At 47.0% G+C, this 27,276-nt stretch overlaps 11 protein-coding genes and 1 long non-coding RNA gene across 19 annotated transcripts; 5 read left to right on the plus strand and 7 right to left on the minus strand.

Moving 5' to 3' along the window:
• Positions 1-1,240: 1,240 nt before the first annotated feature.
• Positions 1,241-3,077, plus strand: LOC108035410 (ribonuclease Oy). Its single transcript, XM_017111030.3, has 2 exons — positions 1,241-1,387; positions 1,584-3,077. Exons 1-2 carry the CDS (start codon positions 1,314-1,316, stop codon positions 2,485-2,487), a joined length of 978 nt encoding a protein of 325 aa, XP_016966519.1. The 5' UTR covers positions 1,241-1,313; the 3' UTR covers positions 2,488-3,077.
• LOC108035411 (UBX domain-containing protein 4) lies at positions 3,074-5,588 on the minus strand. Its single transcript, XM_017111031.3, has 5 exons — positions 5,398-5,588; positions 5,197-5,331; positions 4,877-5,134; positions 3,582-4,767; positions 3,074-3,524 (listed from the first exon to the last, which is right to left on the minus strand). The coding sequence occupies exons 1-5, from the start codon at positions 5,477-5,479 to the stop codon at positions 3,173-3,175; spliced, it is 2,013 nt and encodes a 670-aa protein (XP_016966520.1). The 5' UTR covers positions 5,480-5,588; the 3' UTR covers positions 3,074-3,172.
• Positions 5,589-6,148: 560 nt separating this feature from the next.
• On the minus strand, positions 6,149-6,892 carry LOC108034606 (uncharacterized). The gene is made up of 2 exons (XM_017109540.3): positions 6,518-6,892; positions 6,149-6,425 (listed from the first exon to the last, which is right to left on the minus strand). The coding sequence occupies exons 1-2, from the start codon at positions 6,798-6,800 to the stop codon at positions 6,409-6,411; spliced, it is 300 nt and encodes a 99-aa protein (XP_016965029.1). The 5' UTR covers positions 6,801-6,892; the 3' UTR covers positions 6,149-6,408.
• A 270-nt stretch (positions 6,893-7,162) lies between these two features.
• Positions 7,163-8,599, plus strand: LOC108035416 (UBX domain-containing protein 1). The gene is made up of 3 exons (XM_017111038.3): positions 7,163-7,327; positions 7,417-8,028; positions 8,098-8,599. The coding sequence occupies exons 1-3, from the start codon at positions 7,278-7,280 to the stop codon at positions 8,438-8,440; spliced, it is 1,005 nt and encodes a 334-aa protein (XP_016966527.1). The 5' UTR covers positions 7,163-7,277; the 3' UTR covers positions 8,441-8,599.
• A 3-nt stretch (positions 8,600-8,602) lies between these two features.
• Positions 8,603-9,412, minus strand: LOC108035415 (ribonuclease P protein subunit p29). Its single transcript, XM_017111037.3, has one exon. It carries the CDS (start codon positions 9,410-9,412, stop codon positions 8,792-8,794), a length of 621 nt encoding a protein of 206 aa, XP_016966526.1. The 3' UTR covers positions 8,603-8,791.
• Positions 9,413-9,443: 31 nt separating this feature from the next.
• Positions 9,444-10,238, plus strand: LOC108034410 (uncharacterized). Its single transcript, XM_044094945.2, has 3 exons — positions 9,444-9,584; positions 9,639-9,876; positions 9,929-10,238. Exons 1-3 carry the CDS (start codon positions 9,565-9,567, stop codon positions 10,106-10,108), a joined length of 438 nt encoding a protein of 145 aa, XP_043950880.1. The 5' UTR covers positions 9,444-9,564; the 3' UTR covers positions 10,109-10,238.
• Positions 10,118-11,779, minus strand: LOC108035414 (adenosine 3'-phospho 5'-phosphosulfate transporter 2). The gene is made up of 3 exons (XM_017111036.3): positions 10,675-11,779; positions 10,439-10,620; positions 10,118-10,377 (listed from the first exon to the last, which is right to left on the minus strand). Exons 1-3 carry the CDS (start codon positions 11,506-11,508, stop codon positions 10,221-10,223), a joined length of 1,173 nt encoding a protein of 390 aa, XP_016966525.1. The 5' UTR covers positions 11,509-11,779; the 3' UTR covers positions 10,118-10,220.
• A 249-nt stretch (positions 11,780-12,028) lies between these two features.
• LOC108035233 (calcium homeostasis endoplasmic reticulum protein) lies at positions 12,029-17,668 on the plus strand. Of its 4 annotated transcripts, XM_017110763.3 has the most exons (13): positions 12,030-12,189; positions 12,327-12,497; positions 12,562-12,908; positions 13,863-14,025; positions 14,243-14,315; positions 14,813-14,887; positions 15,103-15,179; positions 15,247-15,445; positions 15,506-16,585; positions 16,645-16,812; positions 16,889-17,209; positions 17,267-17,438; positions 17,494-17,668. In XM_017110763.3, the coding sequence occupies exons 1-13, from the start codon at positions 12,168-12,170 to the stop codon at positions 17,590-17,592; spliced, it is 2,967 nt and encodes a 988-aa protein (XP_016966252.1). In that variant the 5' UTR covers positions 12,030-12,167; the 3' UTR covers positions 17,593-17,668. The 4 variants fall into 4 exon arrangements, 3 of the variants coding, with proteins under 3 accessions (XP_050741906.1, XP_016966252.1, XP_016966254.1); XM_017110765.3 differs by lacking the exons at positions 12,030-12,189; positions 12,327-12,497; positions 12,562-12,908; positions 14,243-14,315 and having other exon boundaries at positions 12,924-14,025; XR_001768767.2 differs by lacking the exons at positions 14,243-14,315; positions 15,506-16,585; positions 16,645-16,812; ... (1 more) ...; positions 17,267-17,438; positions 17,494-17,668 and having other exon boundaries at positions 12,029-12,189; positions 15,247-15,310.
• Positions 17,267-20,171, minus strand: LOC108035234 (probable malonyl-CoA-acyl carrier protein transacylase, mitochondrial). Its single transcript, XM_017110766.3, has one exon. The coding sequence runs from the start codon at positions 18,828-18,830 to the stop codon at positions 17,691-17,693; it is 1,140 nt and encodes a 379-aa protein (XP_016966255.1). The 5' UTR covers positions 18,831-20,171; the 3' UTR covers positions 17,267-17,690.
• Positions 20,172-22,489: 2,318 nt separating this feature from the next.
• LOC122819022 (uncharacterized) lies at positions 22,490-24,460 on the minus strand. 4 transcript variants are annotated; one of them, XR_007763777.1, is made up of 4 exons: positions 24,332-24,460; positions 24,007-24,118; positions 23,170-23,890; positions 22,490-22,638 (listed from the first exon to the last, which is right to left on the minus strand). It is a non-coding gene; the product is annotated as an uncharacterized LOC122819022 (long non-coding RNA). The 4 variants fall into 4 exon arrangements; XR_007763778.1 differs by having other exon boundaries at positions 23,170-23,431; positions 23,601-23,890; positions 24,007-24,359; XR_006368477.2 differs by having other exon boundaries at positions 23,170-23,534; positions 23,601-23,890; positions 24,007-24,359.
• Positions 22,519-24,810, plus strand: LOC108034891 (uncharacterized). The gene is made up of 3 exons (XM_017110102.3): positions 22,519-22,666; positions 23,636-23,828; positions 24,358-24,810. Exons 1-3 carry the CDS (start codon positions 22,655-22,657, stop codon positions 24,597-24,599), a joined length of 447 nt encoding a protein of 148 aa, XP_016965591.1. The 5' UTR covers positions 22,519-22,654; the 3' UTR covers positions 24,600-24,810.
• Positions 24,811-24,817: 7 nt separating this feature from the next.
• LOC108034892 (uncharacterized) lies at positions 24,818-27,209 on the minus strand. 2 transcript variants are annotated; one of them, XM_044094981.2, is made up of 5 exons: positions 26,967-27,209; positions 26,014-26,893; positions 25,805-25,956; positions 25,183-25,746; positions 24,818-25,133 (listed from the first exon to the last, which is right to left on the minus strand). In XM_044094981.2, exons 1-5 carry the CDS (start codon positions 27,065-27,067, stop codon positions 25,121-25,123), a joined length of 1,710 nt encoding a protein of 569 aa, XP_043950916.1. In that variant the 5' UTR covers positions 27,068-27,209; the 3' UTR covers positions 24,818-25,120. The 2 variants fall into 2 exon arrangements, with proteins under 2 accessions (XP_043950916.1, XP_016965592.1); XM_017110103.3 differs by having other exon boundaries at positions 24,818-25,746.
• Positions 27,210-27,276: the final 67 nt, after the last annotated feature.

The following is a 27,276-nucleotide window of genomic DNA, read 5'->3' on the forward strand; positions in this document are numbered from 1 at the left end:
CAGCTGTTATTATTAAATTAATTTGTCATCAAACAAAAGTCCCCACTCACAAATCTGCATAAAAGCTGGCTGCCCAAGTTCTGGCTTACAAAAACATGACACGAAAATAATCACAAATGTTGTTGATAAAATCCCCAGACATGAGCGGGAATTTGTTTGAATATGGTGCACGAAAAGCCACGGCAGGGGGGTTATAGATTAGAAGTTCGTTCGTCATGTAAATGACTTTTATCGCTCCGCATCTAACTAATTGAATTTGGTAAATTGATAAAGTGTGGGGGATGTGCCAGGTGGTTACCCTGTGGGAAAAACTGTGATTAAATAAAACATAATTCTATATGGTATTTATATTAAGATATCCATAATTACTATCCTTTATTTTTGTAATATCCATACATTATTTTACACATTTTTAAAACATTTTAATCTGTATATCAAAACTCTTTATAAATAGACTATACCTTCCTACCCCTATTATACCCCTCACTTTTATGGAGCATTAAGTGTGACAGCTTTACCCCACTTACTCGGAATTCCGACAGCTGGCCACTCAAACCCCCACCACATCATGGTCTCCACTCCCCCAACAAAAAGCCCACCCAAAAATGGGGGATCATCAAAAGTACAAAGTACAGTTAAGCAATAATCAATTGCTAAGCAATTGCCACCATTCGTTGTTGCTGTGTCAAGTCATTCGATTTGCTGCTGTTGTACCTGTAGTCATTGGGTTTTCAACAGAAGTCAACACCTGAATAGATAAAAGACAACAGCAGCATTGCAATGTGTAATTATCGTTGTCACTAATTAAAGTTGGATGACTAAAAAAGAAAACAGAAGCACACTATTCCGAGTCTTATCAAGGGTGGCCAGGGGATTTTCAAGACCCAGACTCGATAGAAAACCCAAGCAGACAACCTGGCGAAGTATATTTCATAAATCCTAATCAGCCGAAACACCTATTTCTATTTTTTGTACCTTCAGTTAGCGATAAGTTGTTGGAATTTATTAGCCAACTTGGGTGTCGTTTTGATTCGAGGGCTGTAAAGTTATTAGCAGTCTAAAATTATTTTATGGGAGTGCACCTGAAACCATTTGACCTTAGGTGTATGAGGTCATAGCAAAGTTAATTACTTTTGAATTTAAAAAACCCGCGCCTATCCGATAACTATACTATGTAATCGAATAGGGCTAGGGCTGACGAAACTATCGGTATGTGGAAGTTGGCCGTACGCCGCTTATGGTCACCCAAGACCACACTCATCTCCCATCTCCATCGTTTTTGCATCGCAATATTATTATTATTTTACAACAAAATGCGGAGCCAGCAGTTTCTGTTGGTGGCCATTGTGGCCTGCTTTCTGGTGGCCATAAAGTCCACGCCCCTAAGGTGAGTGTAGGAGAAGAAACTAGCGACGCTAAAAGGTCCCATTGGAAAATTTCCTGGACTCCTGCCAGCCAACCAACATTTTACCCTAATCCGGGAGACAACCAAGTTCAAGGCTGACCGAGTAATCCATTTCTAACAAACAAAAGCCCCTGCTTAATCCACACCATTACTCATGGTTTCAAGTTTCTCGTTGCAGTGACATATCGGATTCGGATGAATCAACTGCGGTGGACGAGAAACCACAGAAGAGTCGAGACGATGACAGTGATTTCGAGGGGTTCCCCTTCAAGGATGACGATGAATCGCTGCAGGACTCCTCGCGGGAGCTGTCTATGCAGGATCACAACTGGGATGTCCTGATCTTCACGCAACAGTGGCCGGTGACAACCTGCTATCACTGGCGCGAGGATAATCCCGACCAGGAGTGCACTTTGCCGCAAAAGAAGGAGTTCTGGACCATCCACGGCATCTGGCCCACGAAACTCCACCAAATCGGTCCCAATTTCTGCAATAACTCCGCCAGCTTTAGCCCGGACAAACTCAGTCCCATCGAGGATCGCTTGGAGACCTTCTGGCCGGATCTGAAGGGCGTCGATTCCACGGAATGGCTGTGGAAACACGAGTGGCAGAAGCACGGTACCTGTGCCATGCTTATCGAGGAGCTGGACAACGAACTCAAGTACTTCGAGCAGGGACTCACATGGCGGGAGGAGTACATCATGTCGCGCATCCTGGACGCCTCCGACATCCATCCCGATTCCAATAACACGGTGGCGGCCATCAATAATGCCATAGTCAAGGCGCTGGGCAAGAATCCCTCGATCCATTGCGTGTACGATGGCAAGCACGGCATCAGTTATCTGTCGGAGATTCGGATTTGCTTCAGCAAATCCCTGGAGCTCATCGACTGCGATGGCGTCAAGCAGGGCGATGCAGTGCCCGTTGGCGTTCCCGGTGGCACCATCATCACCAATTGCCATATCGGGAGCCTGGTGCATTACCCCAGCTTGGTGCCACCGCTGCAGAGGAAAAGCAATTGGAAGTTACCGCTCGTGAATGTCTACAAATTGCTGCAGTTCCTCATGTGGTTCACCCTGTAAGCAAGCGGCAACTTTTTATAACGCAATTACTTCCAGGCGCGCCTTAAGAGGACTCCACTATTGTTTGATGCTTCCACTGACTTGATCTACTGGAGATTCGGAGCTTAACAATCATACGTTTTTAATTAGCTGCAAATCTAGTAAATTTAAAGAAAGAGGTCATATTTTATATTATTGCTACTAATTCGATGGTATTATTTGAAGTGTACAAAATTGGTTACGAAGCCCATTTGAAACTAGCAATATCATCTAATATCACACTTATTATTTTATAAGTTCACCTTTGTTGGCATTGCCCGTGTTTATTCATATATTGACTTAAAAATGTTGGGATTTTTTTCGATTAAAAGACAAAATATGTACTTTTAAATACATATGAATGTACTGTGAATTTAATTAAATGAGTTAACAAAATGTAATTACAATTTACTTTATAGTTTTCACAAGCAAAAATTATTCTTTAGACCAATGTGAAATTAATTTTGATTTGAATCCTCATCACAAACGAGTGACTTCCGGCTGTACTATCTTTTTGTGTCTCTAACTAGTTGCTAAGCTCACATTTGTTTAATTAAAACACATCGAATATATTTTGTGGAATATTAAGTTGATATAATTAAATTTAGCATAACAGGTTATTGTATAGGTGTATATCTAGAGGCTGCTGGACGAGGAAAGTGATGCCCTATTGCTGCTGCGTGGAGTTCCCATTGTAAGTGGCCTTGTCCTTATCATTCTCGTCCTTCTTGGTATCCTGCAGCCGTCGAATGTTCGCATCCCCATATTTTGGCGGCTGATATCCACCCGGCCGCTGTTGGAATTGCTGCGACTGGGAGCCGGAAGCTTGGCTCTGTCCGACGTTATGAGCCGGCGGAGTGCTTCCTGATCCCGGTTGCGTTTGCGGGGTAGGTCTGTCCGTGGCTCCGCTTCCAGGGGTCGTCGTGGGCCTTGCCGTCGATGTCGATGGCTCATCGTACTCGTAGCCTGGTGCTGGTGTGGGTCGCAGGGAGAACATGTCCATGTTGCGACGGGCGGCACTGAAAAAACCAGATATTGGTTTACGAAACACGTTAGCATAACGAAAAAAAACTCACGCATCGCCTTGATGAATCTCCACGTTGCCCTGTTGTCCCGGCCACCGGATGTTGGCCATCAGCACGGTCAACTTCTGGGTGAGCGGGCGCAGGCCCATTTTGTGGATGTAGTCGAATGCCTTGGCCGCCGGTGTGATCATGGCCCAAATGAATGTGGCCAGCATGGTCATAAGCGAGCCACCGCTGCGCACCACACGATTCACTTGGTCCTTGGTCAGCACCAGCACCACCGCATTAGGCACAAGATTCAGCTCGCTCAGCGTCTTGACCTCGTCCTCCGTTTGGAACTCCCTCCTGGGATAACTGGTGGCCAGGGTAAAATCGCGCACATCGCTGGCAGCCAACAGCTCATTTCGCACATAGACACGAACGGTGGCCAGCACCTCGCCGGCTGGAAATGATTTAGTGCGTTGTATTCCTCCTGGCAAACGTATCTGCAGTCTCGTCTCGTCCACAGAGCTCACCGAAGACTCTGTTGTGATGGCGTTGGAGGCAGCGGTGGGCGCCACCGAGTTGGTCGAGCTGTTCAGATCCGAAGAATTGAAGCGTTGCGCTTGCTCCGCCCGATCGGCGGCGATCTGGGCACGGATGCGCTCTCTGGCCAGCTGCTCCTCCTGACGCTCGCGACGAATCTGTTCCTGCATGTTCCTAAGCTCCTGTTCCTTGGCCTTTGCCTGCTGGGTCTGCGCCTCCCGTCCCTCCCTACGTCTTCTCAGCTCGTTCTCCTTCTCGAGCCGCTTCTCCTCTTCTACACGCTCCCTCCGCTTCTGCTCCAGGAGGTTCCGAACCTCCGCCATCCTTTCCTCGGACTCTGTGATTCCTGGCCCTTCTGCTGGAACAGCGGGTGTGATCCCTGGTCCCTCCGCCGGTAGCTGTATCGAAGCTGGAACAGCAGGAGTGAGCAATGGCACTGCCGGTATGAGATTAGCGGTGGCAAAGTTTCGAGCAGCTGTGGATGTGGATGCCGAAGCCTCTACTTTGGTGGCCGCTGCTCTCTTTTCTGCTGCCACAGCGGCGGGTGAAACATCAGCGTTTCCATCCAAGCTGGAGGATGATAGTTCAGCAGGAATCGAGGAATAGCTTGAGGCTGCAGGAGAATTGGGAGGATTCGACTTGCGTTCGTCCACTTCTTCTGTTGGCAAGTTTGAAACTGAAGCAGTCTCCGGTGCTTCGAACTTTTCTGGAGCTGCAATGTTAGGAATTGAGTTATTTTTCGCCGGTTTAATGGAATTTGAACTTTGAACAGGATCTTAAAGAAAGAAAAATGTATATCCCTTAAATCGACCTTTGACTACCTTGAACTGATTCCGCGTTGCTCAAACTGCCCGAGTCATCGGCTCCAGCAAAGCTCCTGACCGAATTGGGCTCTAGGGCCCCCGCAATCGAGGAGGTGCTGGCGGCCACCTCGGTCTCCGTCCGCTTTCCCGCCAGGATCAGCACCTTGTCGATCTTCTCCGAGAGTTCGTCCACGCTGGCCGTGATTCCAGTGGCTATTTCCAGGGGAGTGCCCGACTTGCCAATGAAAAAGAGCGAGGGAACGGGCACGACTTTGTCTGAAAAACCAAGGGACACTTGTACAGATCTGGGATGAATAACCATTCTAAGAGATACCCACATAGCGACATGAACTGTCCGTAGGCGGAGCTATTTCCCTGCACTTTGATGGCCACGAAATCCGAGGTCTCCAGGCGAGAGCGTACCCGGCTGTCGTCCACGAACCGCTCCAGCTTTCTGGACATCTCATCCTGACCTGAAATGGCGAAATCCGCAACCATGACGTGGTGAAAATTGGCATTGCAAATGCGCTTCTACTTACCCTCTATGAAGACCACGAAGACGGCGTCCTTGGCCTTTGATTCCGCCACGGCCTCCGCTATGTTGCCCGTGTGCCAGTTCATGTTTCGGATCTGATTTTCGACTTGGTTCGGATACGGGAAATTTGGCCTGTTTTTGTTTTCCAGAAAGTTTTCCTGCTGACAGCTGACTCCCGGGTATCGATACACACAAGTATCGATAGGTACTAGTGGAATCGATTTGTTGAATGTACAAAAATACAATGATATTATTCGATTACAGCCCTTATGCCGCTATTTTTTAAAACAACATTTTAAAATAGTTTAGGGAACTCGACTACAATTTATGAAATCCTCTTGTTTAAAAAAGGGTAAATGTAAAATCACTTTTTTCTCGTAATTATAACAAAAATTTAAAAATAAGCCTGGTTTAGTGTAAAATATTTCAGAATGTCAGGAGAAAAACAAACAAATTTTGACACTGCTGAAACCAAAGTGTGTAAAAAAGATAAGGAAGTAAGATAAGATAAAAAATTTGAATTTATCAATACATAGCAATCACCAAAGAAATTACATTGTTTTCGATTATAATAATTTGGATTTGGTTTTACGTCCAGATTGGTGGCTTTAATATTAATAAATTCATGTTTGCAACTAAACCTATCTGCCGAAAACATTTAAAATAAAAATGAAATCAAAAATAAATCCGTTTGGTAGAGTAATGTAAGTTCTGTAAGTACTGCAAACAAAAATAATAAAACCAAAGTTAAACAATTTGCATTGACGAAATTTATTTAATGAATCGAGTCTCGTTAGCACAAAGGAGTGTGCTATTCGTGCACATATTTTATGGTAAAATAATCGTCAGGAATTAATGGTTTTTGATTGTTACATTAAATACAAGTAATGACTTCTTCCGGTTAAAATGGGTCTGATTACTGGTTGCGTTATTGATCGTGTAGTTAACCGGATAGGAGAAACCAATATATCTTAGATTAGGATGGGTGATGATTAGGACCGGTCATTGATTGCTTCTATTCGCTGGAATTACCTGCAAGAAGAGGAAAGCAAAGGGTTAGAAGGATTCCTTAGGGATTCTGCTAGTCGGTCGCCTAGACAATTTCGCAAAACCTTTCCGCTTACCCTCGTCGATGTCCGAGTTCATTATGGAACTGGCCGGGGTTACGGAAATCTCGCTGCGCTCTACGTCCGGCAGCCGGGCCACGCGGACAATGCACCTTTTGGGCTTCGGCTTCAAAGGGAAAGGTCGAGAATTCGGGGTGTTCGACGATTTTATGCGCTCCAAATTCACGCGACACTTTCGCACCTGGTACTCCACCTCGCGCTCCACACTGCGCTCGCCCTGCACGTTGAAGTACGGGTGCCGTGGGATCTTGACGACCATTTTCTTTGTCTTAGGCGACATGGTTTGGCTGGGAAATTGTGAAAACTCTATTTCAAAGTGACAAAAAGAAAATGCAGCACTTTCGTAGACGCCAAATTTCCAGTGTTGGTAAACGCTGCCGTCTATGCTAGTTATCGATAGTGGGCACTTTTGAAAATTCTTATGATCTAGCTATTATTTTATATAGATCGTAAAGTAATATTTAAAAATCTTTAACTACAGTAAAATAAGAAATAAATAGAAAATAAATTTTTAAGCATTAAAAACGTTATTCAATATTCCCAATGCAAATTTTATACTTAGTGTTTTTTTTATTAAATTTATGTTTGGCCCTCCGTAGCTAGATTTTACAGCCCCGGTGGTTTCGTGTTTGTTGAATTATCGATAGTTGGCTATCGCCTAGCTTTGTTTTTGTGTGTCATTGTACATTTTCTTTTCATAAATATACGAATCGAAATCATACGAATATAAATTCCTGGAAAACCCTAAGCTACCGCCATGAGTGAAGTACAGACCCTGATGGATATGGGTTTCCCCCGGGATCGTGTGTAAGGGCCTGGCACATAGCCGACTTTCCACCGGCAAATGGAATTACTTTGCGAAAATTTACGTTGTTATTTTCTTGACTTTTCCACAGAGAGTACGCTCTTCAAGTGACCAGTAACAAGGTGGAACCAGCCATGGAATGGTTGCTGGCCCATGTGGATGATCCACTACCGGCCCGTCAAAATGCCGGGGAGTCCCCGGGTTCGGGCTCTGTGATTCCCCTCACTTCCGGGGTGGACTCCTCCGCCAGTGCGGCCTCCAGTAGCAGCAGTGGTGCCGCTGAAACCTCTGCAGATTCCCCGGTGGCCAAGTCCCTGAAATGCGACGATTGCGGCAAGGTTCTGAAGGATCACACCGAAGTGGAGTACCATGCAGCCAAGACTGGACACAGCAACTTTTCCGAGTCGACGGAGGAGAAGAAGGCCCTCACCGAAGAGGAGAAGAAGGCACAGCTTGCCCTTATCGAGGAGAAGCTCAAGCAGAAGCGCATCGAACGGGAGGAGCGGGAAAAAACCGAAGCTCTGCAGCGGGAAAAGAATCGCATTAAGTCCGGCAAGGACATGACCGAGGCCAAGCGTCGCATGGAGGAGCTCGAGATGAAGAAGATCGTGGAGCAGCGCAAGCGCGAAAAGGACGAGGAGAAGGCTGCCCGCGACCGGGTGAGGGCTCAAATCGAGGCGGACAAGGCGGCCCGCAAAGCTAGGTAGGGATTCTCCAAATCTCTGTCATCTACTTGGTAATGGTGTCTTTCTTTCTTTCAATCTACCCGCAGAGAACAAAAGGAACTAGGCAAATCAGAGCCAGCTCCATCAGTGAGTTCCACCACAGTCTCGTCGCCACCCGCAGGTGTTAAGTCTCCGCCGCGAGACTACACCGAAACCCGCATCCAAGTGCGCCTACAGGACGGCTCCACGCTCCAAGAGACCTTCAACGTTAAGGAGCAGTTGTCCGCCGTGCGTGTGTTCATCCAGATGAAGACTGGCATCGATTCGCCCTTTTCCCTGATGACCACTTTTCCGCGCAAACTGTTCGCCGAGGACGATTACGAGAAGCCGCTGGAGGTGCTCGGCCTGGTTCCATCCGCCGTCATCACCATGACCAAGACGGCCGCATAGATCTGTCCTTTTCATCTTGGAAATTGGGAAATCTGGGTATCTCTCCCGCAACGAAACAAAATGTCTAGAAACTAAAAAGGAACCGCGGCGCGATATTCCCAAAAGAAACATTTAATGTACGGTTTTATATAATATATTAAACAAGAAAAACTAAACTTACTGACAGTTGTATTTCAATTTTTTGTAAAGAATTTTTCAAAAATATTCTTAAAATACACATTGGAAAAACCTTATTTTAGAAAAGTGTCATATATCACAAAAACACCGAGTTTCTTTCCAAAAAATTCGAATTGTTGTGTTTATTATGAATGAAGTAATAGGATCATAGGCTAATGATTGATCTTGAAGTTCCTACATGAAGGGCTCCACGTAGTTCTTGATTTTTTTAACGCTTCTCTCGGCTGGACGAATATTCAAGTGTTGACCGAATATGGTGAACTGCATGTTGCCCACTTTCATTCCAAAGACGCACTCGCTCTTGGGAATCGTCCTCAGCCGATGATCCTTGCCGAGGAGCTTCAACACGTTCTTGGTGTCCATGAGACAGATCCCAGCTAAATCCTCCAGGGTGCGGCACTTGGATTGGACGACTTTCAGCTTGGCGCCGTGCAGATCTAGTTTAACCAGCTGGCGGCTGAACTCTTCGTAACGAGGATCGTGCACTTCCGGCACCTGGTCTCCCTCCTTAAGTTCCAGGTGCTCGCGGACATATCCCTTCCACAGGTGGTGAAGTGGCAGGGCTTCCTCGTACTTCATCTGCTTGGTGGGCAGGGTATTTAGTCCGAGCTTGGCGTACTCCTTGCGACTGAGAATCCCAGATTTGTGAGCGCGGCGCTTGCGGGAAAGCTGCTTCTTGATCTTCGTGCCCTCCAGCATGGTGATGTGGTCGGGATTTATGTTCACATTCATCCGGTGGTGCGGAATGACGAGGTCGGTGACAAACTCCTTGTAATCATTCGTCGCGGGGTCCATTGTTTTTAAATTTGTATCATCACATGGATGATCCAGCTGATCACAACAAACCGAATTAGTGATGGGACCCTATAATTATCGCTACAAGTTATCGACAGGTGCTCTGTTCTGGGCAGCACATCGGCGACGTTGCCAGATCGTTCGCATCAACGATGGTTCGCATAAAAAATAGGTAAATATTTACCAATATATTTAGAATTTCCATTATTAAACCGTTAAAAAACAGATATATTGCGGTGCAGATTGTGCCCTTCACACCCACACAATCACTGCGACTCAATGACAACAGCCTGGCCAAAGTCCTCCTGCAAAACGTGGAGAAATACTATGGGGTCTACGGCCTAGGAGTGATCGAGCAGGGATTCCGGGTGAAGTACATCAATGATCGCACCAAAATAGCCATCATACGTTGCCTCCATCGTGGTCAACGCTTTGTGTCCAGCATTTTGCCATTAATTACTCTGGTAGGTCTTATTTATACACCTATAAGCCAGCATTACAAACATGGTTTTCCAGATTGGAGATGTACGGGCCAAGTTTAGGACCCTCTATATCGGTGCCACCATTATCCAGTGCAACAAGTTCATAGTCAAGCACCAGAAGCAGTTCCTGGACCGAGCCATGGGTCAGATTACGTCCGCCAAGGAGCGACAGGATCTCTTCAAGCGAGTGATGGAGCTCGACATGGACAGATAACACACAGAGTTTTCGTTTAGCGTATAATTAAGTAATTATAGTACACGGTTTTCTTGCAGAAAACTGTTCTCACAAGTCGACTAAAATGTAGACCCATATTTTTGGTATTAAACTAAACTTCGATGAGGAATTTGCGACTCGGCGAACGTGCAACCTTGGCGCCGATCTGCTTTAATCTCTGCCGGATGTCGGCTACCGTGAGCTTGTTCTTCTTGCTGTAGACATTGAGGTATATGCCCAGGACAACGATAAGTCCGGACCACAGATATCTGTCAATGAAATTGTTAAGTCAAGGAGAGATTCAAGGGGTAAAGTTTAAGATATACTGACTGCATCGTAAAGGGCTTGCTGAAGAGCACAAAGGAAAAGGCTATTGTCACCGCCTTGCGTGCGGTGGTCACGGTAGCGGCTATGGGAGCACCACTACTTCTCACCAGAGCCAGCACGAATTGGATGCCCAGGTATCCCGACAAACTAAACAGGAAGCCATACCCAAACGTCTCCAAGGGGTGCTATAAAGAAATCAAGTTAAATGTGATACATCAAGAAACAACTCCTTTACCCACCTCCAAGCAGAAGGCGAAGCCGCTGAAGAAGTTGCCGGTAACCAGCATGATCACAAATAGGTACACGAAACCCAAGCCGTAGGAGTAGAAGACAACCTCGCTGCTGGGCGCCTTGTGCTCCCGCATGGCCTTCTCCTGCACATTTCCAATGGCCGCATCGCAGAGCAGTGCTCCGGAAATCATGGCCACGCCCAGCAGATTGAAATTGGGCGTCATCTGAGAGTCGGCCAGCGTGAACCAGGCCAATCCGATGCACATGCAGGTGGCGGCCGCAAAGTCAAGCAGTCCGTAGCGCTTGCCCTGGATAAGGATGCTGCCCACCAGGACGGGAATGAGTTTGCAGCACTTAAAGATCACCTGGGTGGGATAGTTCAGGTAGCCGAGACTGGAGTTGGACAGACCCATGGTGCCCAAGGTGAGGGCGGCCAACACCAGGTAGGTTTTCATGGGAATGCAACGTGGCTCTGGCTCAATGTTCCAGAAGGAACCACCGCTTATCCGATAGCCCTCCAGCCGCCGTTCCACCAGGCCAAAGCCAATGTAGTAGCCAAACTGGACGAGGGTTAGGAACCATCCGTAGGGCTTGAATCCTTCTACGGTGAATATGAGCTCCTGCAGATAGCCGTAGAGGATGTACAGGATAAAGACGCCGGCACAGCTAAGCAGGAACTGGGTGGTACGATTGTAGAACGTGAGGTCGAAACACAGGATTCGCAGTTCCGGTGGCGTTTCCGATGAGGAGGACTTCCGCTGCGAGGGCGGCGAACTTCCCGCCGACGGGCCATTATTGATGGTGATAACGCTCCCAGAACTATCAGCCATTCTGCTCCCCATGGGCTTGTGAGTGTGGGCGATTTTATATACACACTATGTAGTGGCGTATCTGATTGATAGTGGGACGGGGACCGTGTAACCTAATGCCACGCTATCCGCGGAGTTGTCGGCTTAACGTAGAGATTTGTCATGCCTCCTCGAATGCTGCATTGACTACAGGCGGGCGTGGTGATATATTTTCAGTGCTTATCGCGCTGTCTGCAAATATAAACGAGGATTGTTTATCACTTAAAAACTATTTTCCCAGAACTAGAGATGTGCATGTTGCGTTATTAGTTTGCGATATTAATCGAATCACAAAAAACATGGTAGGGGCCATAAACAGGGTGGCAACTCTGCTGCTACCGGCTTTGGGCATTTTTAACTAAAATATACTTTCTTTTACAGACTTTCGGGTTAAATTGCTTTTCATTTATTTTAAACTATAGTTTCAGTAGGAGAAGAGCACCTAAAAACTAAGAAAAGCATAATAACCAAACAGAATTATATTCGAGTGGCTAGTGTGACCCTAAACGAACGTGTTATTTTGAGAGTGCTAAGAGACGGTCACACTGTAAGGAAAAAGAAGAATAAGCAGTGAAAAGTGCCGCTGGAAAATTGTAAAAAGTGATGCATTTAGGAATTTTACAAGGATAATAGTGTTTAAAAGCAGGCTCAAAATGGACGTGCAGCCGCCGCGTGGTGAGTAAAACTGTTCAAACGAGCTTTGATGCCGTTTCGGAGGAGCACGTTCTGCGCCCAGTTAGACCAACACACACACACACAGCACAACCTTTGATATGCTGAGAATTTATGCGAAAAAATTGTTTTCCTTGCAGACGCCAGTTTACGCAATATTATTGACAAACTGGCCGAGTTTGTGGCCAGAAACGGACCCGAGTTCGAGGCCATAACCAAGCAGAAGCAGCAGAACAACCCAAAGTTCGAGTTCCTGTACGGCGGGGAGTTCGCCAGCTACTACCAGTTTAGGGTGGCAGCGGAGCAGACGCGTAAGTGGGGTCTCCGACAAACGAGGAGGGATCCTTAGTAACCCCTTTTTTACTACCCATGCAGTGCTGAAGCAGCAGGGCATTAACCAGCAACTGCCGCCGGGCGGTCAGCCCGGCCACTACATGCAGCAGCCGCCGCCAATGCAGCAGTCCCAGCCACCCGGCCACTATGCGCCACCCAATCAGCAGCCACAGCACCCGCCAGAAAACGCACAAGATAGCATGCAACAGCAATCGCAGCACCAGTGGCCTCCCAATTCTGGCAACGGCGGTCCGCCCGGTATGCAGCAGGCCAACGGCAATGCCATGGCCATGAATCTTACCTCCCAGCTGGACGGCATCAAGATGCAGCAAAAGACGCTGCGAGAACAGATCAAGCAATCCGAAGCGAATCTCTCCGCACAGCACACGGTAATTTGAAGTTGACAACGTCGGGGGTATCTCTATGTTCTATGCCAGCATATTTTTGGGAGATTAGAGCAGCTCAAGTGATCGAAGGAAAGATCACCACGTATTTATCACCCCTTTACTTGATCTTGACTGTCGGCAACTTTGTTATTCCCTTTAAGTCCTTATCTAATGCTGTTGAACAATCCGTTCAAAAGCACAAATGGCAGTCCCACTTTCTTTTGCAAGTTCCATTATACCTTCGTTTTAACTAATTCTCCCGCCATTTTATAAAGGGACCCCTATTTTTTGTTTATGTTTACCTTAACACTTCCCTCCAAAAAAGTGTACGAGTTTTGCAGTCTTTTGTTGACTGTTTCACTCAACTCATAGTATTAACCCAAACTTGAGTTGTTGAAAGGCGCCCACTAGTTTTGTATTTAATCCAATTATCTTGGCCTGACTTTATTAGAAATGAAAATACTCTTCAATATTTTTCTTGTGGGAACCACAGACTACTTTTCGAAATATCAATCCAGCTCTAGCCCTTCCCCTGGTTAATTCTCAATCGATCTACTCAGTCCCTGACCTGTAAATGCGAATAAGATAAAGTTAAATGTGTACTTTCAGCATTACCAAACTACAAACTCTATTTGCTATTATTTTAACTATTGAATTAACAATTTACAATGCTACATTAAATTTTTGCTTTATTGTATTTTTTGAAACATAAACCAAAAAAAAAATTACCAAATCAAACCACTCTTCATACCAACTGACAAAAACTGTATAAAACCAAAAAAAAAAAAACGAATCCCAAAATCAATTTGTTTGAAACGCTTGTCGACTTGAATACGAACTCGCGAAATGCGAATATGAATGTGAACATACCTTTGTGTGCCCAATGACCAAACTGATCTGATTCGAACGCATCCACCGCACCGCCAACCAACCAAATGAAACGACACCCACCTGTAGGCCCTGATGAACCAGAAGACGAAGCAGATCGAGGAGGCCATCGCGGCGGCGCAGACGACGCAGCAGGAGCAGATGGCCGGCGAGCAGGGCATTGTGCTGAGGGACTTCGATGGCGTGCTGCAGCCGATCATCGAATCCTGCACCAAGGACAGCATCTCTGCAGGTAAATATGAGTTCGGCGACCCGGCTGGACTCCATTATTGCTTGTTTGTAGTCTCGTAATCAGTCATATCTAAGTTAGCTAATGCGGCATTGCTGCAAAACAAAAAACACACACACTAAATGAATCCATACTACCTTTTGATTACTCCTTTAAACCTAATTTAATTTCGCCAGTGACAATGACAATATGAGTAACCCGTTTGATATTGCAATTTTAGGCAAGAACTGGATTTTACAGCATTCAACCGACAGCGCAAAAATCAATGTCGTTTTACAATATCTTTTAAAGAAGTATGCCTCAGTTTTATAATTAATGACCTTCAACATGTATTAATTAAATTGTGTTTCTTTCTTTCAACGAGTGAAATACTAACCAAACATACAAACAAAACGAAATATCGAAAAACAAGCAAGAGATGATCGATTGAGCGATTGAGACTCCCCCCGAGAGAGGCTCGAGATTGATTCGTTGATTCGTTTTCGAAAGATGTTATATGACCATGAGAGTAGAGTTCCCAGATCCGGAAGACTTATAGCTAGGGCCACACACCCACACACACACATCATTTTACCTAATAAGTTTAACCATATAAACACGCACAACAACACACCAACACCGAGCAGTCAAAAAAAAAGAAAACCATCGGACAAAAAACAGAAAAATTGAAAACTAAAGAAGACCAACTAACAAAAAATCATTATACTTGCACAACAAGTACTTTTGGCAATGTTGTTGTGCATTCAGAAAACTAGAAAAATATGTTTTTCGTTTGTTAATTTATTTTTAGGGCTTTGGTCAATGGTTCAACGTTTCAGCAAAAATTGCATCTTATATATTTAGTTAATGATATACTGCACCACTGGTAAGTTCGCCCAGTCAATCGCTAGCTTAGAATAGTATTAAAAAGACACGGAACTAATCCACCGAGCAGTAACCCAGCTTAGTTGGTTAGTTTAGGTCACACTGCTACATACTCGGACAGAACTGGACGAAACTTGCACTCCCGACCTCGTACCGAAGACAGAAGACTTTAGCTTAGCCAGTTGGTGAGTCCTAAGTGCAACGATGTATTTACAGCATGCGCAAGAACATCAATGACTTGAAGAACAGCCTCGAGAACGTCGTCATTCCGATGTTCTGCAGCGCCGACTTGAGTATGTATTTTCCCTTTCGAACCTTTGACCTCGGATACCTAATGTTATTTTACGCACTCACCCCCAGTTGCCAGCAACGATCAGCGCCAAAAGCTGGCCAAGCTGCTGTCGCTGTGGGAGTCCAAGGCCAAGTTCTTCGATGCCTGCGTCATCTCGAAGCTGCAGTCACCGGACTCGTCGATGCAGGAGTACAAAACCAATCTGCAGAACATGTATCATGACATAGCCGCCAAGTTCACACAGCAAACGAAGGCCACACTAGATAAGTAAGTAACCTGAAGTTTGAGATCTCTATAGTTTGATCAACGTTAAGTCTTCCTTTTCAGCTACCAAAAACAGCATCAGATATTTATCCAGCATGCCAGCCAGCAAATTGGCCAGCTCGAGAAGCAGGCGCAGCATCTGGAGCAGCAGATAATGGTGGCTCAGAAGACGCAGCACCAACAGCCGCAGCACATGCTGCAACATCAAGGCCCTGGCGGCCCGCAGCAGAAGAATATACCATCGCTAATGTCCCACCGGATAGCTATGCCCGGTGACCGTGAGCACATGAACAACCAGGGGCCGCATGATCAGCAGCATCCTCAGGCGGGCAACAATATGTATCCAGGTGGTAACTACCATCAGCAGCAGCAGCAGCCTCCGGGGAATCCCTTTGCGGATCCACGGGGACCGAACTTCTTCATTCCGGACATGTCAAAACCACCGCCAGGCTTTGCCGGGCCCATGCATCATCACAACCAGGGACCACCAATGGGCGTCCATCAGCAGCAGCAGCAGCAACATCAACCGCCTGGACAGTATCCTCCGATGCAGGGGCAGGGCGGCGGCAATGAACCACCTGTTGACCTGGGCGTTCTCAGTGCAGCCATTCAGGCCTGCTTGCAGATGCAGCAGCAACACCATCCCGACGTCCCACAGCAGCAGGGTCAGCAGCAGCACCAACTTCAGCAGCAGCATCAGCAACAGCACCAGCAACAGCAACAGCAACAGCACCAGCAGCAGCAACAACCAATGGCGGCCTATCCCCAGAATCTGGTCAGACCCGGGCAGCCAGCCAGCGTAGATCAGGACCTGGACCTGGATGTGCTCAATGCGGCCATTCGAGCGGTTATAACAAATAAACCCGAAGACGGTCCACCGGAAGATGGTCAGCAGCCGCAGCAGTCCGGCGAGGGAGAATCTGGAGAAGCGGTTGCGATCGGAGAGCCGCAAATACCTACAGCGCCTTACTACGACTTGCCTGCGGGACTAATGGTGCCGCTTATTCGCCTGGAGGACTACAACTACAAGTCCCTCGATCCGGCGGACATACGACTGCCAGCTCCCGCGCCACAAAGCGAGCGACTGACGAATGCATTGAATGCCTTCTACTCCGCGCCCTCCCACGACCGTCCCAGGGATACGTAAGTGGCTAAATCGAACTTGTGTCTGTACGTGACTATATTACCCTATAACCTTACAGTGAGGGCTGGGAGAAGCTTGGTCTCTATGAGTACTACAAGGTGAAGAATGCGGCGCGAAAGCAAAAGGAGGAAGAAATCAAGGAGGGCATTCGGGAAAAGTCGCGCTCGCCCAGTCCCATCGTGCTCGAGAAACCTCCACCAAAGAAGAGCAACAAACGTGTTTATCGGTGAGTTTTTGGTCCCTAAATCTTATATACATAGTTTAAGTATCATTATTAAACTACATTATTGTAACCATTTCAGATCCAAGAGTCGCAGTCGCTCCCGCTCACACACGCCGCCCCATCGAAACCGATCGCGCACACGTTCGAGATCCCGGTCGCGATCCGTGGAGCGCTCCACGACGCCGCCACCGACGAACCGCAGCAGGGCGGGCGGCGGAGGAGGCGGTGGCAGCAGTCGCAAGGGACGCAACCGATCGCCGCGCCACGATCGGGACAACAACAGCAGTAACAATCGCGAGAACCGCGTAGAGCGCAGCAATTCCAATAGCAGCAACAACGGCAACAGCACCAACCTAAGACGCGTGGAGCGCGACAGATCTCCAACCCCTCCGAGCTTTTTGTGAGTAAAGAGAATCCTTTGATCCTTTAGAAAATATCAAACATATCCTCTTTCCAGGGGAAGCACCTTCGCCAAGCCTCAGGAGTTCATCGAGGAATCAAACAAGGGCCACCAAATGCTCATGAAAATGGGCTGGGCGGGCACTGGCACAGGACTGGGCTCAAAGAACCAGGGCATAGATACGCCGATTTCGGGCGGTGAGGTGCGCGATCGTCGCGAAATGTACAAGGTAAGGTGGAATTCTGATGCACAAGGAACCCTTTTCTAATCACCTTGATCCACAGGGCGTGGGTGCCAATATGCATGATCCCTTCGAGAGCTTCCGCAAGAACAAGGGCGCAGCCTTCGCACATCGAATGCGTTCGCGAGACGACAAGAGTTAGGATCTGCCGCAGGCCAATAACTCAAAAGTTTTTGTTTCCTTTTAGCCGAGAAAATATACATTTTTATAAAAGCAAACTGCCTGTTTATATGTACAAAGTTAAGCTATAACATTTATGCTGGACTGAGCGGCCTTCGCGTTCACCTTCTCCAGGACCTGGACGAGTCCCTTGCCAGGACCACATTCGAAGGTGCGTGGAAAGTCCACGCCCTGCTTGCGCTCGTACATCTCGTGGAGCGTCTGTTCCCATTTGACTGCGCGTACGATTTGCTTGGGCAGCTGGGTGAGAATGTGCTTGGCATGGCGATAGGGCTTCCCGTCCACATTGGAGTAAACCCGGATGACGGGATCCTGCAGCCGCACTGATTTCAGGGCCTTGGTGAAGGGCTCCACGGCGCTTTGCATCAGCGGCGTGTGGAAGGCGCCGCTCACAGCCAATCTCTTCATCCGCCGAATCTTGAGGGCTTTGGCGTTCTGTTCCAGGAACTCGAGGGCCTCCACGTTGCCGGCCACCACCTTGCAGTGCGGGTACATGTAGTTGGCGACGCCGCAGTAGGGCGACTCCACTCCCTTGTCCAGGCACCACTGCTGCGCACGGGCACAGGCCTCGCCCAGATTGGTGTCCGGTCCGTAGATCGTCATGGCCATGGCCCCAGCTGCCTGATCGCACGCCGCCTGCATGGCGGTGGCTCGGACTTGCACCAGTCGCAGAGCCTTGTCGAAGGGCAGGGCATCTGCATACACCAAGGCCGTAATCTCGCCCAGACTGAAGCCGGCGGCGGCCACACACGTTTCGATGGCCTTGGGCCGCTCCTCGCGCAACTGCTCCAGGGCCGCCAGCGACGACACCATCACAGCCAGCTGGGCGTGCTCGGTGCGATTCAGCTTCTCACGCGGTCCCTCCAGGCAGATTTTGAGCAGATCGTACTTTAGCACCTCGTTGGCCAGCTCGAAGATGCGTCGGGCGCCGGGGAATCGCAGCAGCTCCTTGCCCATGCCCACGTACTGTGTGCCCTGGCCAGGGAAGAGCACCACACTCGTTTCTTTGGGATCGATGGTGGGCCGGCTTCGCTGATCCAGTGGTTCCGCCAGCTCGCTGAGCAGTTGCTGTCGCTTCTCCAAGCTTTCGGCCAGAACGGAGGCTTCTGTGGTTGCCTTGGCGGCATCGCTGCTCCAGCGGGACCAGCTCAGGGTGCCGGAAATCCGCGGCTCTCGTAGTAATCTGCGGGCGGCCAACATTTCTCTACAGGATTGCGCGGCATAACGTAACCGTAAAACATCTGATTGGAGATGAGATGGTCTAACCGATGGCTTTATCGATTACTGTGTACTAAATGTTATCGGTTGTTTTAGACCAACAACCAAATTTGGAACATTTCGAAATTCAAATTTTGGCGGTTCTTAGTGTAAAACGCATATGGACCACTTGTATTTGTACAATCCCTTTTAAACATGACAAACACTCTCAGTTATGGATGTTATCGCAATAACCACAAAATAGCCCTTATATCATTTTTAAAGTTATTAAAAAGACTTCTTGGAACTTTGAAGATGATGTGCCCAATGAGCACTGATCAAAGAAAAGATTACCACTACTGGGAATTTCACCTGTCATCTTACTCACTGACCGTCGTCTCTTTCATTAATAGTATTTAGGGGCCGTTTTCTTTTGGCACTATTTATAGCCAAACTTGATTTATGTTGCTAGGCCATTAGTTGGTCATTGACAGTCATGACGAAATAGGAATGGTGTTTCCATGAGTCATTATGACTACTCGGTATGTGAAGTATGTTGCTAACCACAGCTTCACTAGTGGTCCAAAATTAAGGGTTTATTTTTCAATTTATATAGAAAGCAAATTTTCATAAGAAATTTAGCCGCTGTTTTTTGCTATTAAGGGGATAAGAAATTAAGAAATATCATTTTATGATCAGTTAATCATTCAAGTGGCAAGCAGATCCTCGGATGAACCAATAAGTGCAAACAGTCGCCAGTGGCGTAGCCAGAACTTGGTTAAGAGGGGGTTTTCAGAATAAATCTTGCATAGCATACTTTTTAGCACAATATTTTGTAAGAGATTTCACCTATAAAGTTTTACCCCGAGATTCGGCACGAAAAATTATTGGCTAATATATCATCAACCCTTATGACTTCAATAAATAATTAAACAATTTAAAATCATAACATTTAAAAAAAAAATGTGAAAACCGCTTGCGAAAGGGAAAATCGGTTACTATCTTTGATGGTCAATGCCCTAAGATTTTTTTATATTTTCACATTCAATTTTTTAACCCCCATGAAGACACAAATTAAAGATATTTAAAGTCCCCCTGCCGAAACGAATGGGTAAGCTTTTGGGCCATGTGCTACTCGGAACCACGAAAAAAAGAATTTCTAATTTGAAATGCGATCCCAGCGAGGCATTTGCAGAGTTTTTTGAACTCAGGGCGAAAGAGTTACCCTTCGGCAGGCCAAAGGAGCTGGCAGAGGAATTGGATGAGGGCGAGGACGAGGATTGGCAGAGGTGAACGACAAAGCCGCCGGCAAAGTCAGACACCGGAGATGACGTGACGCACCACTTTCGCCCTCAGTTCAAGGAACAGGAGATCGGCGAGCTGGGCATCAAAACAAAAACACTAGCTCACACGCTCAGCCAGCGGTCCATCGGTGTCCCTTGGTCCTCCTCCGCCTCCTCCCCTCCGATGATCCAAGGAGCCGATCTTCTCGGAAGACCGAGCGACATTCCCTGCGCTTTGCCTGTTGCCATGGAAAGGACCCATGTGCGAAGTGCTCTCGTCTAGACTGCACGAATATCAGATCGTCGATGGACCGGCGATTCTATTAGAACCCAGAACCTGTTTGAGGTTCATGCTCCGTTGGGTTCTGTTGTATTTCGGCTCTTCTTCCATTGGTTTTTGGTAGTTTTTTGTGTTTGATAATGAGTTGTGAATTTGATGCCCAGGTAGGGCCATTCGGCGGAGATCGTTGACATGGCGCAAGTGGCGCGGTTCCTAAAAATCAGGTTGTGAAATTGTATTTATGAATGAGCCAGCTAAAGGCGGCATACCAGAAAGCGTTTTGCCCACGGAGCACACATTCCGACTCGAGATCGAGGTTCCCAGAACGTGCCCGTTCCCGTTATTTGGGTGGGCACTGGGGCTGGGGCTGGGGCTGGGATTGGGATCGACGAGCTCGGGAATGCACATTCCGCAGGATACGTGAGAAACCGCGGGGGCGGTGCAACTGCGTCGCAGCATTGCGCATACGCCACGGGGGCCGCTTGGCATTTCCGCGTGCGCAGTGATAACGAAAGCGAAACCGAATCCGAATCCGAATCTGTATCCAAATCCGAAACGAAGCGATCTGAACCCATTAAAAGTCGGCCGAAAGTGTGCATTGACCGAGAGAGCGGCTAAAAATATCCGAAAGAACGTAACACAAACGATACGATCTGGTAAAAAAAGCACGAGCGACGATGACGCCCGATCCAGAACAACCGTTAAGCGATCACGGCGCACCCGAAGATGCTGCAGCAGGGTGAGCGAGAGGGAAAGCGGTCCACGAGGAGAGAAAGAGAGGGGGAGCTGCGCACGAGGAAAGCCGAGTGAAAACGAGAGTGACCACTCCCCGCTTTCCCTCCTTTTCAGTACCTGCTCCTAACTTAAGATAACTAACGTAATGAAATAAAATATAACACATTATTTCTTCCAATAAGGAGAGTCTTTTCTAAATCAATAAATTCAGCTTTACTTAAATCCTGATTTTACTGCTAATAAAAAATAATATTTCGAAACATGTTTTTTGATAGTAAATCATTTGATAAAGGCGAATGTTACATGTTATTGGCCCTCTGTTTTAACTTCTTTCTAGAACCAGTTTTAAATTTTGGATACATAAATCAGAACATAAACAATTGCACCAGTTTTTTAATGTATACATTTGCAATTGCTACCTGTATTTTTATTAATAAGAAGATAAACTGCTTTCCATATTTATTTTAGCTTTTTCAAAATCTTATATAGTAAACTTAAGGTTATTGTTAATTTAAATTTTGTGTGGGAAAAAAGGGTTATCGAACCAAACCTTTTTTTTTTTACATCTATGTACTTTATGCTCTCTCTTATTATGAAGTTCATATTTTTGTTATTGAATCCAATTTCTTTAAAATACTTGTGTACTCAAGAAAAAACCCAATTGGTTTTGCCCATTTAAATTCTCAATGCATTTTTGTCGAGAACAATTCTAATTGCCAATGGTAATCTATCAAGTGTCAACATTTCACAGGAAACAATTTAATGTTTATGCGCTTCCATAACTAATAAACTCAATGATTATATGGGGGCAAGTGTCAATTTTATCAAGAAGTGCGTTGCCCTGGTCGGAAAACCCCCCGGCAACAAGGTCCCAGCGAGACTTTCACTGCCCCCGTCGACCGTCACAACAACCTATGGCATTACTACCTCATTACACTCCCAAGGTGCCTTGATAAGACTGCGAACTAGCCGCAGTAGCCGTATCTTTGGCCAGTCCGGCACAGCATGTGGCGCGCTGACTCAGAGGGGCCAAAGCAATTATGTTGAAATTCGTGGCGATTCGAGGGCGGCGCCGTGAAACTATAAAAGCCAACTCTCGAGGTCTGACGTCCGTGCCGCAGTCCATTGATAAAAGCCCATATGTATTTCTGAATTCCCGGCACGCCTTGGCCGCTTACGCAAAACTCCTGCGAGCGCTTAGGATACCGATCCGCAGCCAAAAATTAAAGAAATAAAGATTTCGAGCCGCTCTCTCACCCCCAACTCGAAGGGGAGAGCGAGTGTCGAGAACCTGGGAAAGCCGATTCAACCTGAGCCGATGCGAAGCGCCGATTCTCGGATTTTGAAGCGCGTATAAAGGCTGGGGACCTCGTGCGAGCTTTCATTGTGCGCTCGCCACTCGTGATTATCAGGTAACGCCGATCTGACGGGCTTACATTCAGCAAGTTTTCGGTTTGCCGCCAAAAACACGTATACGTAGTGTTGCCGCAGTGATCTTATAGGAACCGTGATCCTAGAAAGGAATTAAAATGAGCTCAAAGGTGAGTTTTCCAAAATTGGGTCTATAAATTATAGTAGTATTGGTAGTGGTAAAAGATACATTTTTAGAAACAGATTAGATAGGGTTTCTAAAAGAATATCAAAAATATCATCTAAAATATATTTTTTATATAGCTGTGGGCTTATAACTGTTATTTTATTAAAGCAAGCTCAAAAATCATATTTTAATTTATCTCAACATGGTTTGAAATCCCTTTCCTAACTACCCAAAATTATTCCATGCCCAAACTTTCCGAAATCCATAACCGTCTTCTAAGAAACCCCCACTTTAATTACTTAAATTAGCCGCGTGAAAAGTGGGTGTGTGCAATTAACAGGCGGCTGTCGGCTAAAAATATCAATATAAACAAATGCGCTTTTGTTCGCCACTGGCGAAAGCATAATGACCGGACCGATTCCGACGCCGATTTATATGGGAGCGAGTGCTAAACAGACTGTCACCGCAAGGTGCGAAATGCGAGATGCACAATGCGGAAATGCCTACCTGCGAGGCGCATTACATAATTTCCACTCCAGCTCCAGCTCCAGGTCCAGGTAATGTCGGGGAAGTTTCGGTCATTAAAAGCGGCAATAAAGTGTGACCATTTGGTCGCGTCGACTTGCAAATGCGCTCCGGCTTATGTTTCGACCTGGCCTCGGTATTGACCCAGTTAATGGGCCGCATAATCCGGGGCGTGGGAGTCGGCGACGTCATCCTGCCATCCCGACATCCCGGCTGTCGTCATACCAAGTGGTTAATCCAGATTCTGCCCATCTCCCGAGATGCGAACCAGATTCAGTTTTGGAAAAACCAAGGCAGTGCAGCGTGCAGCCGGTTAGAGGATCGTTGTAACACATATGCGATAAATTCTGAGCGTCAGCGGTTTATAATTAGGCGCCGGAGGCCGGTTGGGTGTTTATTTTGAAAATACTCACAGATGTCTTGTTTTTTTTCCGTTCCTCCCTTGCAGTTTAATGTGTGCCGCTGGATGCTGCTGCTCCTCGGCGTGTTCTGCCTGCTCGACAGCTCATCGGGCTACTGCTCCCTGGAGCGGATGAAGAAGTTCGCGATGGAGGCCTGCGAGCACTTGTTCCAGCAGGACGAGGGAGCGCGCAGAGAACGCAGGTCAATCGACCACCATCACCATCTGAACCGACTGGGATGTAAGTATCCACTGTATTTTTAGGGTGATCTTAGGTCAAGTTTTTGGAGCAGATATATCCACCTGGAAGAAACTATTCGAATTAAAATTTTGCATTCACAAATTACTTAACTTAAAATCTTAAAATATCATATTCAATTGATTCAATAAAACCTAAACTACATTTTTAGGGACTTAACTTTATAATCCTTGTAGTCCGATTAAGGACGCACACATAGTTTTACAATTTCTTTGCCTATAAAGTACACGTATTTATAATTTCTTGCTGTTTACGCCTTATCCCATGCATATCTGTAAGGAAAAGATGATAAAATATGATTAGCGACTGAATAAGGTCAGAGTGTCAGTCAACCCGACAATTGCATTCGGAACTGCAAATCGAAAACACGTTTTTAAAGTGTGTAGATGCAATTAATGCGCGCATTACACCGGCATTTGCATAAAGCAGTTCCGATGCAAAAGTTAACCGATCTCAAGGCGCAGGTTCAAGATCAATTTGCTCACTCGCAACGCTTTCCCGACTATTTCAGACGGCAAAACACACAACAAGAACCATCACATCCGGCGGAGCAGCTATCCCATGGGTGGCTACTTAAAGGTGACTCTGGAGCACTTCAACCGCCTCAGCGAACTGGACATCTTCCCACGCTACAAGCCCAACCATCTGCACCACGACAAGAAGATGCGATTCAAGCGGGATCACTCGAGCAGCAGCTACAACAACATCCCCTACTGCTGCTTCAACCAGTGCGAGGAGGAGTTCTTCTGCTAAGTGGCCTCCAGCTCCATGCTCCATGCCCACGTCGGTGCCATCCGGTCAGCAATCTCTGACTCCGTCCATAGTCATAGTTAGGCTAAAGATGTACATTCTACAAGTCGCGCTCACTCTTATAGAGTACCTTTTTTGTGCCCCAGCCAAGGGACCAAATTCATTTACACTATTTATACTATTAGATCTAAGTTGAATAAACCATCGTATACAATTGACTCTCTTGATCGGAATAAAATTAGTTTTTATAAAGGTTATAAAGGCAATTAAATACAAATATTTTGCAGAGAATCTCACAGCACATCAGCCTCAAAACAATTAAAGATCTTTTATGTAGGGGTGTAAACTATAAAGAGATTATGAGTATCATAATATAAATGTTGCAATGTGTATCACAATTTCGAGAGATGAGAAACTAAACAATTAAGATTTTAGCTTTTGGACTTGGAAAGTCATCTTCCTGCACTTGAAAGCAGATAAAATCCTGCAAACATAAATGTCTTTACATAAAGCCTCTGTTTCAATCACGGGAGTAACCTATATGGAACTTATGTAGTAAGCGCCTTTGCAAACGGAGCACTTGTACTTGCGGCAGTTCTTGTCGCCAACCGGCTCCAGCGAGCGAAAGTACTTGGCCACCACCAGCAAGATATCCTCGCGGCGGCTTCGCAGGAAATCCTCAGCAAAATTATCAAAGGTGTTGACGCAGTGCATCAGAATACGAAAGAGAACCGCCTCCGTGGATACGAATGTGTTCAGCGTGCGATCAATAGAGTCCACGTTCTCCTCCACAAAAGTGCGGGTCATCTGCATGAGGAGTTGCACTGCCTGATCCGTAAAGTATCTGGCCATGGCTTCTAGGACGTCCGTAAAACTGGCCAGGTTACCAATATGCTGGGCAAACTTGCCGCCAAACTTTTGAGCCAGCATTTCCAGATTGACGATCACCTGGCCACCACTGCCCACACTCAAAATTTGGGGTAGCAAAGTAGTGGCCACAGTGAGTCCCTGAGTCAGATGCGAGTTGATATTGTGAAGACTGAGCAGAGCCTCCTTGAAGGGAATCTCGTTAAGCGTGCGCACAATATCAAACTGGCCAGAGTCAGTGTGCAGCTTAACTGATTCCTGGGAGATGCGATCGAAGACTTTTCTGTTTATAACAAAAATGATGAAAGTTGGTTAAGGATCGTCGTGAGAAAATAGCAAACCTAGTTTGATTGCGCAGAGCTTTCCTCAAGGAAGAGCCGTTGGTGGCCTTGGAAGCTATGCGCATATTATTAATGGAATGCGTGAAGATGACCAGGTGCGAGGCCATTTGCAGCATATCCAAGCTGTTAATGGCTTGGTCATCGCCAATTTTCTGTGGCACGGAAGGAATTCAATGAAATAGGAACATTATTTGATGGAGCATACATACCAAATAAAAATCGTAAACACCGTTGACCACACCGGTGCCGGCAATGACCGCCGAGGCACCATTTATGCCCTTCACGGCCAACTGGGCAGCGGGGTTCACCTTGTAGCCTGCGCCGGCAGCCGTTGCCAGGGCCTTCGTAGCCCCAGTGGCGCCCAGACCCACAACGCCACCTGCCACGCCCAGCCAGGAGCAGCGCGCCTCTCCATCCGTAATGCAGGTGGACTGTCCATGCCGGCGACGATCAATAAGATGGGAGGCCGAACGCAGAGTGCTGTAGACACCGGTGGCTACGCCCACTGCGGTGGCGGCAATCACCAGGGGAGCAGCCAGGGGAACCGCCAGAGCAGCTGCAGCCGGTACACTGGCCACCAGCCCACCCACAGTGGCTACTTTGTCGCCCGCATTGAGTAATCTATACCTGCCCCGCGCTGCAGGCGTGGGATGGACCATCAGCTGAACGCCCGGCTCCTCGCCGTCGCTAAAGGTGTAGATTCCTTGACTGGGCGCAATCATCAGGCCCTGGGGCAGGGTGTTCCGGAAGACGTACTGCTCCCAATTGGAGTACACTCGGGCATTTTCGTCCACAAAGATCATGCAGCAGGCGGCGCTGTTCTCCCCCTTCATGCAGCGACGAGTGCGGAAAACTGGGTGGCAGCTGTAGTTGGTGGACTGCAGGGCCGATTCCGGGTCTGTATCTGGCGTGACCAGCACGTAGATGATGGCGGACAGAAGCGTGCCATTGGTGTAGCGACGCTGCTGCCAAATATTCCGGAAGAGCTGATCCCGCCTTCGTTGTATTGCCCTGACACTTCGGGCGTCATCATCGCGAATGAGGTTCTCTATCTTCTGCTTGAGCACATCCCCCTGATCAGGGGCTAAGCTGAAGGTTTATAAATAAATATAATATAAATATATTAAATAAGCAAGATTATTTTGGAAATTGCGTAACTTACGAATCCCAAATAATTTCGGAACGCAGCCCGCTGCTGAAGCCAAAATCCCTTTGCACTTCATAGGCCGTGCGGGAGATTGGCGTTTCCTCTGCTTCCTCCATGATTCAAAGCTCCTAACTCCTGGTCAGACTTATGGCAATCATATATGGGTCCGATGGAACACTATTAATTTGGTTAAGGATCTGTTCTTTGAGTGGAAATGTTAATTTCGTTTCCATGACAATTCAACAAAGCTGGCGCCAAATCAGAGATGTGCAGTCTTCGATAGTTTAGCTACCGAGGAGACTTTTTAATGTTATCGAGCTTAATT

Source organism: Drosophila biarmipes, chromosome 3L, assembly GCF_025231255.1.
Source record: "Drosophila biarmipes strain raj3 chromosome 3L, RU_DBia_V1.1, whole genome shotgun sequence".
Classification (NCBI taxonomy): Eukaryota; Metazoa; Arthropoda; class Insecta; order Diptera; family Drosophilidae; genus Drosophila; species Drosophila biarmipes.

Bases quoted from the DNA above. Each gene is read 5' to 3' on its own strand.
- LOC108035410 (XM_017111030.3), top strand. From the start codon at position 1,314: ATGCGGAGCCAGCAGTTTCTGTTGGTGGCCATTGTGGCCTGCTTTCTG. The intron at 1,388-1,583 runs GTGAGTGTAGGA...TTCTCGTTGCAG, and splicing joins ATAAAGTCCACGCCCCTAAG to TGACATATCGGATTCGGATG.
- LOC108035411 (XM_017111031.3), bottom strand. From the start codon at position 5,479: ATGAACTGGCACACGGGCAACATAGCGGAGGCCGTGGCGGAATCAAAG. The intron at 5,332-5,397 runs GTAAGTAGAAGC...TCGCCATTTCAG, and splicing joins CTTCGTGGTCTTCATAGAGG to GTCAGGATGAGATGTCCAGA. The intron at 4,768-4,876 runs GTAGTCAAAGGT...CTAACATTGCAG, and splicing joins CAACGCGGAATCAGTTCAAG to CTCCAGAAAAGTTCGAAGCA.
- LOC108034606 (XM_017109540.3), bottom strand. From the start codon at position 6,800: ATGTCGCCTAAGACAAAGAAAATGGTCGTCAAGATCCCACGGCACCCG.
- LOC108035416 (XM_017111038.3), top strand. From the start codon at position 7,278: ATGAGTGAAGTACAGACCCTGATGGATATGGGTTTCCCCCGGGATCGT. The intron at 7,328-7,416 runs GTAAGGGCCTGG...ACTTTTCCACAG, and splicing joins GGTTTCCCCCGGGATCGTGT to AGAGTACGCTCTTCAAGTGA. The intron at 8,029-8,097 runs GTAGGGATTCTC...ATCTACCCGCAG, and splicing joins AAGGCGGCCCGCAAAGCTAG to AGAACAAAAGGAACTAGGCA.
- LOC108035415 (XM_017111037.3), bottom strand. From the start codon at position 9,412: ATGGACCCCGCGACGAATGATTACAAGGAGTTTGTCACCGACCTCGTC.
- LOC108034410 (XM_044094945.2), top strand. From the start codon at position 9,565: ATGGTTCGCATAAAAAATAG. The intron at 9,585-9,638 runs GTAAATATTTAC...GTTAAAAAACAG, and splicing joins ATGGTTCGCATAAAAAATAG to ATATATTGCGGTGCAGATTG. The intron at 9,877-9,928 runs GTAGGTCTTATT...ATGGTTTTCCAG, and splicing joins TTTTGCCATTAATTACTCTG to ATTGGAGATGTACGGGCCAA.
- LOC108035414 (XM_017111036.3), bottom strand. From the start codon at position 11,508: ATGGGGAGCAGAATGGCTGATAGTTCTGGGAGCGTTATCACCATCAAT. The intron at 10,621-10,674 runs GTGGGTAAAGGA...ATTTCTTTATAG, and splicing joins GCTTCGCCTTCTGCTTGGAG to CACCCCTTGGAGACGTTTGG. The intron at 10,378-10,438 runs GTCAGTATATCT...TTTCATTGACAG, and splicing joins AGCAAGCCCTTTACGATGCA to ATATCTGTGGTCCGGACTTA.
- LOC108035233 (XM_017110763.3), top strand. From the start codon at position 12,168: ATGGACGTGCAGCCGCCGCGTG. The intron at 12,909-13,862 runs GTAATTTGAAGT...ACCCACCTGTAG, and splicing joins ATCTCTCCGCACAGCACACG to GCCCTGATGAACCAGAAGAC. The intron at 14,316-14,812 runs GTATGCCTCAGT...ATTTATTTTTAG, and splicing joins TTACAATATCTTTTAAAGAA to GGCTTTGGTCAATGGTTCAA.
- LOC108035234 (XM_017110766.3), bottom strand. From the start codon at position 18,830: ATGTTGGCCGCCCGCAGATTACTACGAGAGCCGCGGATTTCCGGCACC.
- LOC108034891 (XM_017110102.3), top strand. The intron at 23,829-24,357 runs GTAAGTATCCAC...CGACTATTTCAG, and splicing joins CCATCTGAACCGACTGGGAT to ACGGCAAAACACACAACAAG.
- LOC108034892 (XM_017110103.3), bottom strand. From the start codon at position 27,067: ATGGAGGAAGCAGAGGAAACGCCAATCTCCCGCACGGCCTATGAAGTG. The intron at 26,894-26,966 runs GTAAGTTACGCA...ATAAACCTTCAG, and splicing joins TCCGAAATTATTTGGGATTC to CTTAGCCCCTGATCAGGGGG. The intron at 25,957-26,013 runs GTATGTATGCTC...TCCGTGCCACAG, and splicing joins GTGTTTACGATTTTTATTTG to AAAATTGGCGATGACCAAGC.